This window comes from Leptodactylus fuscus, chromosome 1 (assembly GCF_031893055.1).
Source record: "Leptodactylus fuscus isolate aLepFus1 chromosome 1, aLepFus1.hap2, whole genome shotgun sequence".
Classification (NCBI taxonomy): domain Eukaryota; kingdom Metazoa; phylum Chordata; class Amphibia; order Anura; family Leptodactylidae; genus Leptodactylus; species Leptodactylus fuscus.
Genome location: NC_134265.1, coordinates 18,989,907 through 19,007,377, shown reverse-complemented (window position 1 = coordinate 19,007,377; position 17,471 = coordinate 18,989,907). Strand labels below are relative to the sequence as shown.

Sequence of the window (17,471 nt, the reverse complement as noted above, 5' to 3'; positions counted from 1 at the left end):
TGACCAATGCCCTTATGCATTGCTGCTCCCCCCGATCATGGTGACTCCAGGCAGCTAAAGTACCCCAAACTTCCCATGAGTAAGAAGGTGTTAGCCAAAATAGATCAACCCCTTAAAGGGAATGTCCACCTTTTGTCACAAGGTGATTGATAAGACCAATTTTTATTTCTTATTAATTTCTTAATATATCTTTGCAGCAGTTGGGGCTCCGTTTTTCAGAGACAGTGCTTCACACCCCTTGCAATGATAGAATTACTATATAAATAAAATGTATTATTATTATAAGATTCTGTATACCTACAGTCACCACTAGGGGGAGCTCAGTGTAGCAGTGTATTCAGTAAGCTCCTGAGCTCCCCCTAGTGGTGGCTGCCGACAGATATTATCATTAGTCATGTCTATGGAGTGATTTTGCCTCTTTATATCATAAAAGCTCATGTGGGGTTTAAATGTGGACTGTCACTTTAAGGCACTGGTGCAAAACTACAACTCCCAGCAAACCCTGACAGCCTGTAGCCGAGATTGGTATTTGGGAGCCATCAGTTGCGGACCACTGCTCTACGGAGGATGCTGCTCTGGGGACACGGAATCCTCTTATATATTACACTTGCTGCGCTCACTATGATGTAACAGTACGGTATACCTCTGCTGAATGTATTTCTGCTGTGCTGGACGCCATTATATTGATCTGGCGGTATTTTATGAATGTATCAGAGCTTCATGTATCTGTGCACACGTGCAGTATTACAGTAAATATACTGATGATGATGATGGTGTTTTGTATCATTTACTGCAGAACATGGACGGATCGGCCGGCGCAGTTTTGGAAATCGCAGCATGTCGATTATATCTGCGGAAACACTGGTGGCTTCCCCGTAGATATAATTGTGATAGAAAGTTTGTGGAGGAAAACTCTAAGAAACCTCTGTTTAATGTGCTGCGGGAAGAATACGATGCATTCCTGCCGTGGCACTTTAGCGCTGCGTATCATCTCGTGGGGTCTTAGTCTTAAAGGAGTTTTCCGCCTCAAATTGAATTTGCATACTGATGACCTGTCCTTAGGATCGATCAGCAGTATGTGGTCTGTGGGGTCTGACATCTGGACCCCGCACAGATCAGCTGTTCTAGCAGTCTCTAAGTAATGCATGCAGCATTGCTACTATTCAAGTAATAAGGGCAGCGCTGGAGTTCACCAGAACCACCACTATGCAGTGACCAAGGCTGCTGAGCCAATCCTAGGAGCCCTGACAGTGTTATACACTATGTTTTATAGATAGGTTCCTAGGAGCCCTGACAGTGTCATACACAATGTATTATAGATAGGTTCCTAAGAGCCCTGACAGTGTTATACACTATGTTTTATAGATAGGTTCCTAGGAGTCCTGACAGTGTTATACACTATGTTTTATAGATAGGTTCCTAGGAGCCCTGACAGTGTTATACACTATGTTTTATAGATAGGTTCCTAGGAGCCCTGACAGTGTCATACACAATGTATTATAGATAGGTTCCTAGGAGCCCTGACAGTGTTATACACAATGTATTATAGATAGGTTCCTAAGAGCCCTGACAGTGTTATACACTATGTATTATAGATAGGTTCCTAGGAGCCCTGACAGTGTCATACACTATGTATTATAGATTGCTTCCTAGGAGCCCTGACAGTGTTATACACCATGTATTATAGATAGGTTCCTAGGAGCCCTGACAGTGTTATACACAATGTATTATAGATAGGTTCCTAGGAGCCCTGACAGTGTTATACACTATGTTTTATAGATAGGTTCCTAGGAGCCCTGACAGTGTTATACACTATGTTTTATAGATAGGTTCCTAGGAGCCCTGACAGTGTTATACACTATGTATTATAGATAGGTTCCTAGGAGCCCTGACAGTGTTATTCACTATGTTTTATAGATAGGTTCCTAGGAGCCCTGACAGTGTTATACACTATGTATTATAGATAGGTTCCTAGGAGCCCTGACAGTGTTATACACTATGTTTTATAGATAGGTTCCTAGGAGCCCTGACAGTGTTATACACTATGTATTATAGATAGGTTCCTAGGAGCCCTGACAGTGTTATACACTATGTTTTATAGATAGGTTCCTAGGAGCCCTGACAGTGTTCTACACTATGTTTTATAGATAGGCTCCTAGGAGCCCTGACAGTGTTATACACTATGTTTTATAGATAGGTTCCTAGGAGCCCTGACAGTGTTATACACTATGTTTTAAGCCAATTGTAGGTATGGTTTATGCCAAACTTGTTCAACCCGAAACAAATCTTGTACCTAATCTATCCAAACCAGAAACAAAGCATATTCTGAGAGGTTCTCCCATCTCTAATTGCGAGTTTGTGTCTAGCATCTGAACAGTGTGTCTGGTGTGTGTCCAGTGGGAATGTCATATGTCCATCATTGACTGGTCTAGCGACCAAGACTTAAACTTTGTGTACTTTGTTTATGGGGTGTCCTAAGCGTGTCAGTAGAATGCGTATCCTGCATCTGCAGCATGTGTCCAGTGTCTGAATGGCACATGTACAGTGGGTGTCCAATATATACATGTGAACTCAGGGTAATGAGGGCACACCCACTGCCTCCTCCCCTTCCCCTCTCCATAGACTTCTATATAAAAAGTAACTCAGACTGATAAATGGAGAAGGAAACAGATTTCTTTAATAAGATATATTACAAAGTTTCTTATATTCACCTTCATGATATACTTATGGAAAGTTGTTTCATAATTGGAGGTCATTTTACACTACATTTCCTGGAAATTCTGGCGCTATGCGCTAAACCCCAGCAGCATACTGACCGATAAGTGGCCCCAAACCAGATGAAAGGTTTCCTTTAAGGACAGTTTCAGCATACTGGTTGTTTCAGATTATATTTACCTACTTGGGCTATAGAAACCACCACAGGTCTGGTGGTGACATGACTGATCACATGATTGCTGGACCCGGTACATCATGGTCTAACTAGCCATTCAACTAGCATACACTAAAACCCACCAAACTCCGCCTGGTCCTAAAGGCCCAAAGTGCCCCAAACCAGGACCATGTACGAGAGCTTTGAGGACTGAGGCCCAGTATGTGCGGCCTACAAAATTTCACGTGTACAACCACTTGGAGCCCGTGTCCTCTTCTCTCGCTGATGTGACGTGTAAAAAGTCATTGAGGTGTCTACCCCCAAATCCTGCAGGACGGGTGGAAGGGGCTAATATTTTTCTTCAAAAATAATGTCTCTGACAACAAGACAAAACTGAAAAAACACAACAATTAAAAAAAATATATCTATCTATTTCTGCATATCACAACTTCCAGGCGTTCTTCATCATCAGTACGAAGTAAACATCGCTGTCAATGGAGGCGCTCACTCCCGAATAATAGTTTAAGAATTCCTCTTTTGTCACCTGGAATGAAACATGAAAAAAAAAAAAAAAAATTAGTACAAAAATTTCCAAGATCGCTTCACCAGGGTGCCAGGGATGGGCCCCAATGTGAAACCTTGGTCAGGGCCCGCACCTACCATGGTGTTTCGTTATGTTGCAGAGGCTTTGGGGCTGCCTCAGTACCAAGGCCTGGGCGTGCCTGCCTCCTCTGCATCCCTTATAGCTATGCCTATGGGTGGGGTGCATGTCCCAGTGTAGTATATATGTAATCACGCGGCCCGTTACTCCGTGTGAACTTACCCTTAGAAGGCAGGACCTGCAGCACTTGCTTGGCCCCTGTGATCCTTAGGGCCACACAATGCAAACAAGCTGCAGCATTTCCCATAGGTCAGCCAAAACAACTGAAATTGGGTGGTTTTGTGCAGGTTTCTGTCTTTGCTCCCTTCCCCCGTAATAATTGGCATGCTATGGGTTTACAACTCACAGTCTGCTGCCATATTTACTTCTATAGATCGCAGGGGGTTGGACATTGGCGATTTTCTATCCGTTAACCCCGTTACTAGCTGTCCTTACCATGATGACTACCCCACTCCTTGTATTACTTGTCATTCTCTTATCCCATTTATATCCCATGTGATTTGTCAGTGTGCCAGCCCCGTTTTGGCACACAATTTTATGGGTTAGGAGGGGTGATGCCTCCTTGCTATGAAAGCCCGCCCCCTTTTAGAGCTCCACCCCCACAGTGCTTCCAAACTATTCCTTGCCCCTCTGATATAAATTATGCCCCTGTATAGTATACGGATGTATCCACCTCAATATTATATCTGAGGGGGTCCGACAGCCAAGATCCCTGCAGATCAGCTGTACTGAGACAGCATGTTTACCGGTAATAACACATTGGACAGGACAGATCGAGGTGCACCTGAGTGTCCATCACATGACCAGGACAGATCGAGGTGCACCTGTGAGTCCATCACATGACCAGGACAGATCGAGGTGCACCTGTGAGTCCATCACATGACCAGGACAGATCAGGGTGCACCTGTGTGTCCATCACATGACCAGGACAGATCGAGGTGCACCTGTGAGTCCATCACATGACCAGGACAGATCAGGGTGCACCTGTGTGTCCATCACATGACCAGGACAGATCGAGGTGCACCTGTGAGTCCATCACATGACCAGGACAGATCAGAGTACACCTGTGAGTCCATCACATGACCAGGACAGATCAGGGTGCACCTGTGAGTCCATCACATGACCAGGACAGATCAGGGTGCACCTGTGTGTCCATCACATGACCAGGACAGATCGAGGTGCACCTGTGAGTCCATCACATGACCAGGACAGATCAGGGTGCACCTGTGTGTCCATCACATGACCAGGACAGATCGAGGTGCACCTGTGTGTCCATCACATGACCAGGACAGATCAGGGTGCACCTGTGTGTCCATCACATGACCAGGACAGATCGAGGTGCACCTGTGTGTCCATCACATGACCAGGACAGATCAGGGTGCACCTGTGTGTCCATCACATGACCAGGACAGATCGAGGTGCACCTGTGAGTCCATCACATGACCAGGACAGATCAGGGTGCACCTGTGAGTCCATCACATGACCAGGACAGATCAGGGTGCACCTGTGTGTCCATCACATGACCAGGACAGATCAGAGTACACCTGTGTGTCCATCACATGACCAGGACAGATCAGAGTACACCTGTGTGTCCATCACATGACCAGGACAGATCGAAGTGCACCTGTGTGTCCATCACATGACCAGGACAGATCGAGGTGCACCTGTGTGTCCATCACATGACCAGGACAGATCGAGGTGCACCTGTGAGTCCATCACATGACCAGGACAGATCAGGGTGCACCTGTGAGTCCATCACATGACCAGGACAGATCAGAGTACACCTGTGTGTCCATCACATGACCAGGACAGATCAGAGTACACCTGTGTGTCCATCACATGACCAGGACAGATCGAAGTGCACCTGTGAGTCCATCACATGACCAGGACAGATCGAGGTGCACCTGTGTGTCCATCACATGACCAGGACAGATCAGAGTACACCTGTGAGTCCATCACATGACCAGGACAGATCGAGGTGCACCTGTGTGTCCATCACATGACCAGGACAGATCAGGGTGCACCTGTGAGTCCATCACATGACCAGGACAGATCAGAGTACACCTGTGTGTCCATCACTTGACCAGGACAGATCGAAGTGCACCTGTGAGTCCATCACATGACCAGGACAGATCGAGGTGCACCTGTGAGTCCATCACATGACCAGGACAGATCAGGGTGCACCTGTGTGTCCATCACATGACCAGGACAGATCAGGGTGCACCTGTGAGTCCATCACATGACCAGGACAGATCAGGGTGCACCTGTGTGTCCATCACATGACCAGGACAGATGGCTGCATACCTGTCCGGTGGAGAACATGCACCTTTGATACGATCCGACTAAATGTGTCGAGCTTCACCATGAGACAAATACTTGGTGCAAAATCTGTAGATATAAACTTACCTCGCAGGCTGTAAGGGACAAATATTTGGCGCACCAAATCCCTGCATGCCGTTCACCACAAATTCCGGTGCATATGAAGACAGAAAAGTCTCGGACTACGGATAAATCTGCCCCATTACCTCTTTTTTCTACCGTACTATGTGAATAAGTCCACAATTCTGTGTCTATAAGTTTCTTAATATATCTTTATACAGTTGCTTTCCTGACACAGAGATCCAAATCCCCTGCATAGAGTTACATGATAAGATTCTATCTACTTGCACTCACCACTAGGGGGAGCTCAGGAGCCCAGAGTACAATGTATCAATGAAGGCACAAGAACTTGATGATAAATGTGGAGGGGGCCTAATTCCCCGCCCCTCTATGGGGTTTATCGCCCCGCCCCCAATAACAGTGCCACGTAACCAGCTCTTACGTGGCAGTATAACCGAGTACTGCATTAATAGAGGGGGCTTCGCTGTTCAGGGCCTTCATCTCTTGGTTACAAAGAGTGTCTCTCTGTCTGGAGGACCCGACCCATTGATGTGAAAGGACACTGTGTAATACTTCATTATCCCTGCGGAGGCGCTGCAGAGAAACTGCCAAGTGTCTCCACAGATTATTGCTGATCACTACAGACATTTTGTGATCATATTTTCGTCACAGGGGCAAGTCTCTCATCGGAAAATGCCCGGACCTGTGACGGGGCCTGAAATTCAGTTTTTCTGAGATCTAAACCCTCTACATTTACATTGCGGGCTCAAGGACCCCCCTCATAATCACTGGGGGTCTCAGCAGTTGTCCCTACCACAGCGATTTGTGGATAGGGGATAAATGTCATTAGTGGGAAAACACCCTTTCAATCTGCCTCCACCACTAGGGGGAGCTCCCAGCATAAGTTCCTTGGGAACGCAATACTAAAAATCAAAAAATAATAAATATAAAAAAAATTTGTAAATACATATAAAAATTTTTTTATATTTTTATAGCGCCAACATACTCCGCAGCGCTTTACAGGTCACTCTGCCATGAGCTCCCCCTTCTGGTTAGATTTTTCCATGCACCCTCGCCAGAATTCATTATAAAATAAGGAAATAAATCGTTAAAAGTGAGTGAATTTCCAAAATTACAGATCAGTGAGTGTTAGTGAGGTTATACATTGCTTCTTCCACCCACGGCCATTGTGACCCCCGCAGCGGTGTGATAGGTTAGTGGTTAGCGCACACGTCATAATTACACTTAGAGTTTCCAGGCGTTTTTCATCATGGTGATGAAGTAAACGTCCGTATCGATCGAGGCGCTGACGCCGGCGTAGTAGTTTGTGAATTCCTCCGGCGTGACCTGTCAGAAGATAAGAAGGACACAACTTTTTTTTTCCTCTGCAGACTTTTCTTCTTGCAGAGGACGAAATTCTCAGGAGAAGGAGGAGAAGGATCGGTCATGTTATGACACTGAAGATGATCTACAGGGAAAAATGTCTGATCCTTGGGAGTCCGATTGCTGGGTCCACCAGTGATCAGGAGGACGGGGCCAACCAACAGTCCCCGTAGGGCCTACTTGTGAATGGAGTCCCAGTGCGGTTGTGTGACTGACACTCCATTTACTTTGGGACCATAATCTCCAGGAACCCCATAGAAGTGAATGGCGCACCAGTCACACGAGTCATTTCAAGTAGGCCTTAGGGGGACTTTCGTTCTCTTATCCTCATGCTCACCGAGCTACCTAGCGCTCAGGCCCTCAGTGATCGGACAATCATCCTCTGTTCTGTGTATAGGGGAACAAGTGTCCATAATTGTGTAGACTAGAGAATGCCCGCATTCTCCACCAACTGCAATGGATGTTATCAGAAAAAAAAACCTCTCTCACAGTTGACTAAAAGTAGAAGTGAGGACACAGCAAAAAGAGATTTTGAGATAGATGGAATTTAACCATTTCAGGACCGGGCCATTTTGCCTGGTTCAGTTTTAGTGTGGTTTGTACATATGGTTTTAAAGAGACCCTTTCACATCCTCTTGCACCTGGGCACATACCGTCAAAGCTAGCTAGAGGTATAGAATACTGCCGATGCCAGAGGACGTGAAAGGTCTCCTTTAAAGGCTATAACTTTTTTTTTTTTTTTTGCCTCGGAGTCTTCAAATAATTTTTGAATCATTTTTTGTTTTATTTTTGTGTGTTTTTTTTTCTGTATATATATTTTCGGTTTTTTTTTTTTGGTTTTTTTTTAATAGCTACAATTTTTTAAGGAAGCCTGGATCATGTCCCAAAAAATGGGAGTCTGTCACCAGCACCAAATATATCAGCCCACCTAGGATCACCTGAATCATACAAGGCTTCCCCTTATCAAACGCTGCCTCTGTCGCTGGCCATTTAACTCCTTAGAGTCTGTGGGCTGTAGGGACCATGTCATGGAGGCAGTTAGAAAGAGGGAGGAGGCTCCTTTGGTCACCCCATGGCCACCCTTGAAAAGCCATCTTAAGGCACCAATGGTTTGTCGTGGCACCCTTGTCAATGACTTATGTGTAGTCCAAAACGGTGCCATTGAAAAATATAACTCATCCTGTACAAAATAAGCCCTTATATGACTATACAGAGGAAAAACTAAAAAAAAAACTTAGCTCTCAGAAGGCAGCAATGTCCTTGGGGGTTAACTATACCTTATTACACTAGTAATCAGATTTTTGTCAAAATAATTTGGGGGCGGAAATAGGGAAACTTGCCAAACATACACAAGCTTGGACTCTTAGCATTTAGGTCTACGGGTTGGGGAAGTTTATGGCAGTTCCATTAGAGGTGTTTGAGGGGATCCACATATTGGAGTGCTCCCTATGACATGGAATGGTTGAGGATCTTCTCCTTGTGAATGTGGCTCAAAGGGAGCCATGCCATGTACATACCAGACTGTGCAAGGGCCATGGGGGCCCTTGATGAGAAGGGGCCCAGCACTGGTTGGTCACAGCCACTGTAGGACCTCTCCCTTCAGAGGAGTAGCATTGTGGTTGAAGAACGGAAAGGGGAAACTGGGTGGCAAAATGACAAACACATTTATATCCCAATTTTTGACTACTTTTATGCAATTTATACAAATCTGATGGCGCCCTCACTTACCTGACCGTCTTTGTCATACGGAGAGTCAAAATTGTCTAGAAAACTCCTAAAAACTTGATCTTCCGTCCACTCTCCGTTCTGATATTTCGGATGGTATTTTTGCATTATAGACGCCTCGTAAATCCTCAATGGTGACGATGCCGTCCCCGGATTTATCTAGCTTCCGAAACGCTTGTAAGATTATCTCCTTCCTTGCGTTCGACATAGGCGGCTGGAAGAAGAAGGACTACAATCAAGACACACTAAATAAGGAGCTCTGCAGTCCCAGGAGTGGACAGTCCTTCTGAACCCCCACAGAGTATATTATAGGGGTCTCTTTAGGTAAGCAAATTTTAATCTCTGTATAACGTTCAAGAACTTTGTGCTAGCTGTCACTGACTGAGGACACTCTTGTGTCCATTCAGCTGATACATTGTATCCAGTCTAGACAGTGCTCCACCAACTCCAACTCTTTCCTTCAGTAGGTCCCGCTGCACTGATTCCAGAATATTTTCTCTAGCCCACACCATTCCTGAGCAATCCTTGCTGTCAGTAACAGCCCTGGTTACTCAGTAATGGTGGGGGCTAGAGAGGAAATTCCAACTGTGCTAGAATCAGTAGAGTGAGTTCTATTCAAGGATGCAAAGAGGTAGAGTTGTTGAAAGGTCCATCTTAAATGGATGGCTGATCGTCGAAAAGTGGACATGCACTGGAGCCTGCCCCTTTGTCAAATTATCCCCTTCTCCGCCCAGAGATGGTTTCACCTTGTGAGAACTTGTTCAATCAGCTAATCTATTGGGGACGTGGGTGTTGGACCCTCAACGATCCCATATCAATAACCTATCCTAAGGAAAAAATTCCTTAAAGGGGCCATCCATTTTTGGAATATTAATGGCTTATCCTTAGGATACCAGAAATATTAGATTTGTGGGGACTTGACAATTGGGCCCAGCAGATCAGCTGTCCCCGGACAGTAATGTTTACATGCCAGGGACCACACTGCTCACTTGCTGTAGAGGTGGGTGTAGGTACTGCAACTGTGTCTCACTGAAGTCTATAGGACAGCACTGCAATATCTAACCTTGCCGATATACATCATGGCTCCTGGCATGTTAACATTACCAAGAGATGTGCTGTCCCGAAACAGCTGATCTGCAGGGGAGCCAGCTGTCAGACCCTGCAGATATAATATTGATCGCCATTTCTAAGGGTAAGCTATTAATATTCCACAGGTGGATAACCCCTTTAAATGTATTGGGACACACATACGTTGAATGATATTTTTCATCGCAGTCACTCACCCGCAACGTGACCAAGAATTCATCAAAATCTATTGTTCCGCTGCCATCTTTGTCAAATACAGAGAAAAGCTGCTGAGCTTCATTTTTATCTATCATCACGCCGTAGTCATTCAGTCCTTTCACAAATTCCTTAAAGTCTAGCGACCTGCTGTTATCGTCGTCCATGATCTTAAATACTCTGCAGAAAGACACAAACAATCATCACTATTGCTTTGTAGACTGGGACAGGATGAGCAGAGTCATCTCATTATCAGTATAGGGTGGTGGAGGTAATGACAGACTATATTGTACAGCTGGAGGCCTAGATAATACAGGACAATAGTGTAATACATATAGATAAGAAACTGGATTCAGCTCACTTGTCAGCTTTGCTGTACAGACTGGGAAAGAAAGAGCAGAGTCATCTCAGTATCATTATAGGTGGAGTTACTGATAGCTCTATTGCATTGCTGGAGGCCTAGACAAGGCACAACAGTAGCACTATACACATAGAAATGACTCTGGATTCAGCTCACTTGTCAGCTTTGCTGTGCAGACTGGGAAAGAAAAAGCAGAGTCATCTCATTATCATTATAGTTGGAGTTACTGATAGCTCTATTGTATTGCTGGAGGCCTAGACAAGGCAGGACAGTAGCACTATACACATAGATATGACTCTGGATTCAGTTCACTTGTCAGCTTTGCTGAACAGAATGTACAACATGAGCAGAGTCATCTCATTATAGGTGTAGTTACTGACAGCTCTATGGCACTGCTGGAGGCCTAGACAAGGCAGGACAGTAGCGCTATACACATAGGAGCTGACATAGAGTTGAGCTACAATTTACCAGTTTCTGGCTTAATTGTAAATAAATAGTACCAGGGAATGGCACAATCTCTCCGGCTAAGCCCTGCCCCCCAAAACAACCACTTATCGGAAAAGTGATGTGTAGACTGTTTTTTTTTACGTAAAACTGGCTGTGCACCAAAAATTTCGAGGGGGGGGGGGCAATCTACAATTAGACATTACTAGCAAAAAACAATGGGGCTCTTTTATCAACACTGGTGTTTTCCATGCCGGCCTGTGCTCCGCTGGAGTTTGCACCCCATTTTTGCAAGCCTTATTATAAAATAGGCGAATCCTCCGATGTCTGTCTGACTATGCAAATTTTCAAAGCAAACGATGATAAATCTGACAGGGCCATTGGCCACTCTATGTACCGTTTGAGGGAAGTGACACTTAGGGTACAATTTTTGTGCAAAAATTCTGAGTTGTGCATAAGCCATGATCAGTGTAGGGGTGCGGCTCACCGTCCCAGGCCTTTGATCCCTGCCGAGCCCCGGGAGAGACACTGCAGACGAAGCTTCTCTAATGGATCTGTGCATGTGGACAAGTTTTTCTTTGCTTGCATCGCCATCTCGCGGTCATGTCTCGCTGTGCCGGCCATCTAAAATGCAGAAGAGAAATCATGGAAGATGTTTACAATATAATGCAACACAAATGATTTATTCCTTAAAGGGGTTATCCAGGGTATGTCGTTTTCTGCAAGGAGGCTGGGGAAGGTAAAAAAAACCAAAAAAACGGTTGCTGCCCTCTGATGGTGTTGTCGTTCGAATAACTCGGCGCCCATGATGTCTGCACTGTTTAGATGCCGCAGTTGCATTTAACTGCGGCATCTAAAAGGTTAACAGCCGCGATCAGCTCTGCCGGCACCCGCCTTGTATGGAGAAGACTCATCTCCTAAGCCCTCTCTATATAACCCATCACGACTAATGATGTTCAGGTCATTGGTCATTAAAGGGGTATCCCCATCTTAAGACGTTATGTTATCACTTAGTGAGGGGTTCGACTTCTGGGATCCTCATCGACCCTGACAATAAAGGGGACAAGTCGCCGATTCAGGGCTACCGCACCTTCACTGTCTTCTGCACATTGGTGCCTCTGACCATCCAACATAGAAGCAACCCCAGTACACCTCCCTCCAATATAATGGGGCTGACTGCAGTATCCGTCCCATCCCGGTGGCCTGAGAGTGCTGCTATCATCCTCAGGATAGATGGGACCTACAGATCAGACAGTCAATGGTCATAATGTGATGGACTATTCTACAAATATGTAATACAGATATGAGGAGCTCATCTCGAAACCTCAAATAGGGTCAAAACGCTTCACTTATTGGTTCTCACACAACATTGACCAAGATGGATTCAGAGACTCCAGAAGAGGGTGGAGATGGCGTAAAAATGAGACATATTTGGTGCCACCATAACCGTTATGAAGTACACAAGAAAATTATCACGATCATGAAATGGGGTCAATAAAAATGACGCAATTGGTTATTTCACTTAACCAGTTACAACCTGGGGTCCAATATTGTTATAAAGGCCTCACTCCTTGAAAAGACCACTCTTACTTTTTCGTGAAATGCCATTCTCCAATCACCTTGTGAAGCGCTCCCCCAGGTTGACGTCTAGATAGTGAAGGGGTTTGGATGTGTTATTTTTCCCGCTATGGCGTTTACCGTATAGGAAAAATATTGCAGGCTGCATAGACCAGCCAGAAAGTGAATGCAGACCATGGAGTCGTGATGTCGGACCTGGAGCTTGCTTCAGGTGCCGGCGATCACTGGCAAAATGGCGGCACCCATGCGCTGCCGGGAAAATGGCGCCTCCGGCCTAAGGGCTAGTTCACACGGGGGCAATGAGGCCAATTTTGACAGCAGATTTCGCCTCAAAATCTCCTTCCATACAATGGTGGTCTATGGAGACTGCTAGCAGAAAAAAGAAGCGACATGACCTTTCTTCAGGCGGATTCCGCCTGAGGAGAGCAATAGAAGTGAATGGAGGCAAAAAACACCTAGTGGTTTTTTTGCACAAAAATGCGACCGAAAACGCCTAGCATTTTTTTTTACGGTCCATTCACTTTAGGGGAGGGGAAAACGCCTGGCGTTTCTGAAGCAGTTTTTACCAGAAACTGCTCCAGAAAATGCTCCAAAAAACGCCTCAAGGTCAAAAAACCAAAATAAGCCAGGAGGTTTTTACGTGTGAACTAGCCCTAAGGCCGTTACATTGTATCAGCCCCAGGTACAAGGAAAATCAGTAACACACAAAAAAAAAAGATATGTGAAATAATAAAGTAAAAAAATAAATAAAGTGTAATTAAAAAAAACCTTGTATTTTGTGTCACCTTCATAAAAACTGTAACAGAGAGGGAAAGCCATTTTAAAAAAAAAATAAAAAAAATTTAACAGCAAAAATTATGAAAAACAGACACATTTTCCTCTTTCTTTTTCAGTTACATTTCCGAGGATATACCGTATATACTCGAGTATAAGCCGACCCGAATATAAGCTGAGGCCCCTAATTTTACCACTAAAAACTGGGAAAACTTATTGACTCGAGTATAAGCCGAGGGGGGGGGGGGGAATGCAGAAGCTACTGGAAAATTTCAAAAATTAAAAATAGAAAAAAAAATGTGATAAAAAAATAACATAAAAATAAAGCCCCACGTATCACCCAAAAAAAAAAAAAAAAATAAAAATATTTGAATACTCTGAACAAAAAAATGTCACCTCCTCAAAAGTGCATGTATCAAGCCCAAAATGTGTCCAGTTCTGAACCAGGGGAAATGGCCTAATCATTGGCGGTAACTGAGGACGGTGGGTAATGATGTAGGGGCAGGGGCGCACATTCTGAATTCCCTGCCCTGTCGAGAGCTTGTCAGAGGTCTTGCGCCCATTTGGCGTCCTACGGTTCCAGGCTGACTCCACAGAAGAGTCTTTGTTCTGAATATTTGGAGATAATCTCACCTGAGATCCGACTCCGTCTGTTATTAATCGACAGTCCTGGTTAAATATAAACCAGAATTTACCAAAGGTCAGACACCGTCTTCTCCAATATAACAGGAAGGGGGATATAATCCAACTTTAACCCTTTTCCTGCCACGGCCATTTTTTTGTTTTTTACTAACCGTCCTCCAAAATCCATAACTTTATAAATTTTCCATTCATAGAGATATATGAGGGCTTATTTTTTGTGGGACTGATTGTACTTCGTAATGGTACCATTTAATATTCCGTACAATGTACTGGGAAAATGCAGAAGATTCAGAATAGTGGGATGTAGACAAAAAAATGCATTTGCGCCATTTTCTTATGGCTTTTTTTTTTTTTTTTTGCTTGACTCGAGTATAAGCCGAGGCGGGGGCTTTTTCAGCACAAAAACTGTGCTTAAAAATTCGGCTTATACTCGAGTATATATATATATATATATTTGAACTTTTGTAATTTTTTTTTTGTATTTTTGAAAACTTTTTTTTAAGCCTCCCACTAAGTTCCGATCATTGGAGCCACACAATACAATACCATTGTATTACAGTCTATGGAAAAATATCCTATTAACTATTGAGGTCTGACATAGGCAAGCCTCAATAAATACAATATTTGGATAAGTCAGGGGTCCTTCAGAAGGCTCCCTCCTGTCTCAGAGGTAACCTGAGACAGGAGGGTCTCTGCTGTACAAAACAGCGGAGACCTGGTGGTTCGGGCACCTACCCTGGTTCTGAGAAGACGCCATATTAAAAGAGGACAAATGGTGCCAGAAGGAGATGTTGGGAAGGGGTTAAAAGCGCTGCATGGGATTTGTCAATATAAGATAACATCGCCACTTTCCCCCAAACAGCGCCACACCTGCCCACAGGTTGTACATGGCATTGAAGCACCTTCCCCGCTATCTTCATTCAACTAGACAGCAATAGCAGACACAACCCATGGGCAAATGTTTTTGGAAAAAGGCAGAGAAGTCTTTTCAATAGACGCTTTTTGGGTAGGGGGACAGCTCTATGGATGGACCTGGGTCAGATGGGTGGAACCAAGTTCTGTGGCCTTTTAGTTGAACAATTGACTATTGAGGGCCATGCTGTGTAGTACATACCTTGTAAACCTAAAAATCTACAGTCTGTTTTCTATAGTACAGATAGACACTTTTGGGGTCCACTTTTGGGGTCCCGTTTTTTCAATGAATGAGCTTTAAGGACACTTATTCCCCATCCACATTGTCCAATCACTGGGTGTCCAACCGAGTCCCCCAGCGATGAGGAAAATGGGGGACCTTAAGACCCCTATTGCCACCACCTTGTAAATGGAGCACCAGTGCACTTGTGCGGCCAAAGCCACACTACCTAATAACTGTCTTAGTAAGACGGTCCCTTACACATGGACGTCATAGACGGGGTCCTCAGCATAAGACCCTCAGAGCGGAGAGAAGCTAAGGGCCCTCTTGTTTGTTGGCTCTTATGTGTAACATAAAAGACGCCGGTTACGGGAGTCGCATCGCCAATAAGTAAACTGATAATACAAGTGAATGGCCTGATTCCTCCCCCGTGTACACTACATTGGCCCGTGGAATGGTGGGGGCTGCATTATATTGTTTGTGAGGGAACTGTGGTGTAGTATACCTCGGAACGGGGCAATAGGGAGAGAATTATACTGTGGGGGAGGCACTGGGGCGAGCATTATAAAGGAGGGGCCACAAGGAATAGCATTATAAAGGGCGGGGCAGTGAGAAGAGCATTATGAAGAGTGGGGGCTCCTGGGGAATGCATTATTATGTAAGGAGCGTGGTACTGTGGGGGGCTCCAAGGAGTGAAGTACTGTGGGGGGCACTGGGGAGCATGGTACTGTGGGGGGCTCTAAGTTGTGGAGTACTGTGGTGGGCACTGGAGAGAGTGTGGTACTGTGTGGGAACACTATTGGGAAGCATTATACTGTGAGAGGTACTGGAGAGCATGGTAGTGTGGGGGGCACTAGAGGGCATAGTACTGGGGGGAGTACTGGAGAGCATGATACTGTGGGGGGCACAGAAGAGCATGGCACTGTGGGCGGCACTAGAGGGCATGGTACTGTGGGGGGTAATGGAGAGCATGGTACTGTGGGGGGCACTAGAGGGCATGGTACTGTGGGGGGTAATGGAGAGCATGGTACTGTGGAGGGCTCTAAGGAGTGGGGTACTCTGGGAGCACTAGAGAGCATGGTACTGTGGGGGGCGCTGGAGAGAGTGCTAATGGGGGCAATGGAAAGAGTGTGGTACTGTGGGGGAACACTATTGGGAAGCATAATACTGTGGGAGCACTGAGGAGATGGGTACTTTGGGGGGCACTAAAGAGCATGGTACTGTAGGGGGCACTAGAGAGCGTGGTATTGGGGGAATAGTGGAGAGCATGGTACTGTGGGAGGCACTGGAGACAGTGGTAATGGGGGGCACTGGAGGGCATGGTAATGGGGGGCACTGGAGAGAGTGTGGTACTGTGGGGGAACACTATTGGGAAACATTATGCTATAGGGGACACTAGGGAGAATATTCTAAAAGGGGTCACTGGGGAAAGTATTATAACTGGTGGGGGCACTGGGAAGAGCATTATAAAGCGTGGGGTCTGCTGGGAAAAGCAATATAGTGTGTAGGGGTCCACTGGGGAGCATTACGCTGTGTGGGGGGCCACTGGAGAGCGCATTATACTGTGGGGGGGCCACAGGGGAGCGCATTATACTGTGGGGGGCCACTGGGGAGCGCATTATACTGTGGGGGGCCACTGGGGAGCGCATTATACTGTGGGGGGCCACTGGGGAGCGCATTATACTGTGGGGGGCCACAGGGGAGCGCATTATACTGTGGAGACCCACTGGGGAGCATTATACTGTGGGCGGCCACAGGGGAGCATTATACTGTGGGCGGCCACAGGGGAGCATTATACTGTGGGGGGCCACAGGGGAGCGCATTATACTGTGGGGGGCCACTCGGGAGCGCATTATACTGTGGGGGGCCACTGGGGAGCATTATACTGTGGGGGGCCACAGGGGAGCGCATTATACTGTGGGGGGCCACTGGGGAGCGCATTATACTGTGGGGGGCCACTGGGGAGCGCATTATACTGTGGGCGGCCACAGGGGAGCATTATACTGTGGGCGGCCACAGGGGAGCATTATACTGTGGGCGGCCACAGGGGAGCATTATACTGTGGGGGGCCACAGGGGAGCACATTATACTGTGGGGGCCACAGGGGAGCGCATTATACTGTGGGGGGCCACAGGGGAGCACATTATACTGTGGGGGCCACAGGGGAGCGCATTATACTGTGGGGGGCCACTGGGGAGCGCATTATACTGTGGGGGGCCACAGGGGAGCACATTATACTGTG

At 46.0% G+C, this 17,471-nt stretch overlaps 1 protein-coding gene across 1 annotated transcript; it reads right to left on the bottom strand.

Annotated features, from left to right (window-relative positions):
• Positions 1-3,319: 3,319 nt before the first annotated feature.
• On the bottom strand, positions 3,320-11,706 carry CAPSL (calcyphosine like). Its single transcript, XM_075262358.1, is given in 6 exon segments — positions 3,320-3,413; positions 7,153-7,256; positions 9,021-9,113; positions 9,115-9,231; positions 10,301-10,478; positions 11,591-11,706. Coding segments are annotated over 5 exon segments (597 nt in total). The 5' UTR covers positions 11,698-11,706; the 3' UTR covers positions 3,320-3,413; positions 7,153-7,154.
• Positions 11,707-17,471: the final 5,765 nt, after the last annotated feature.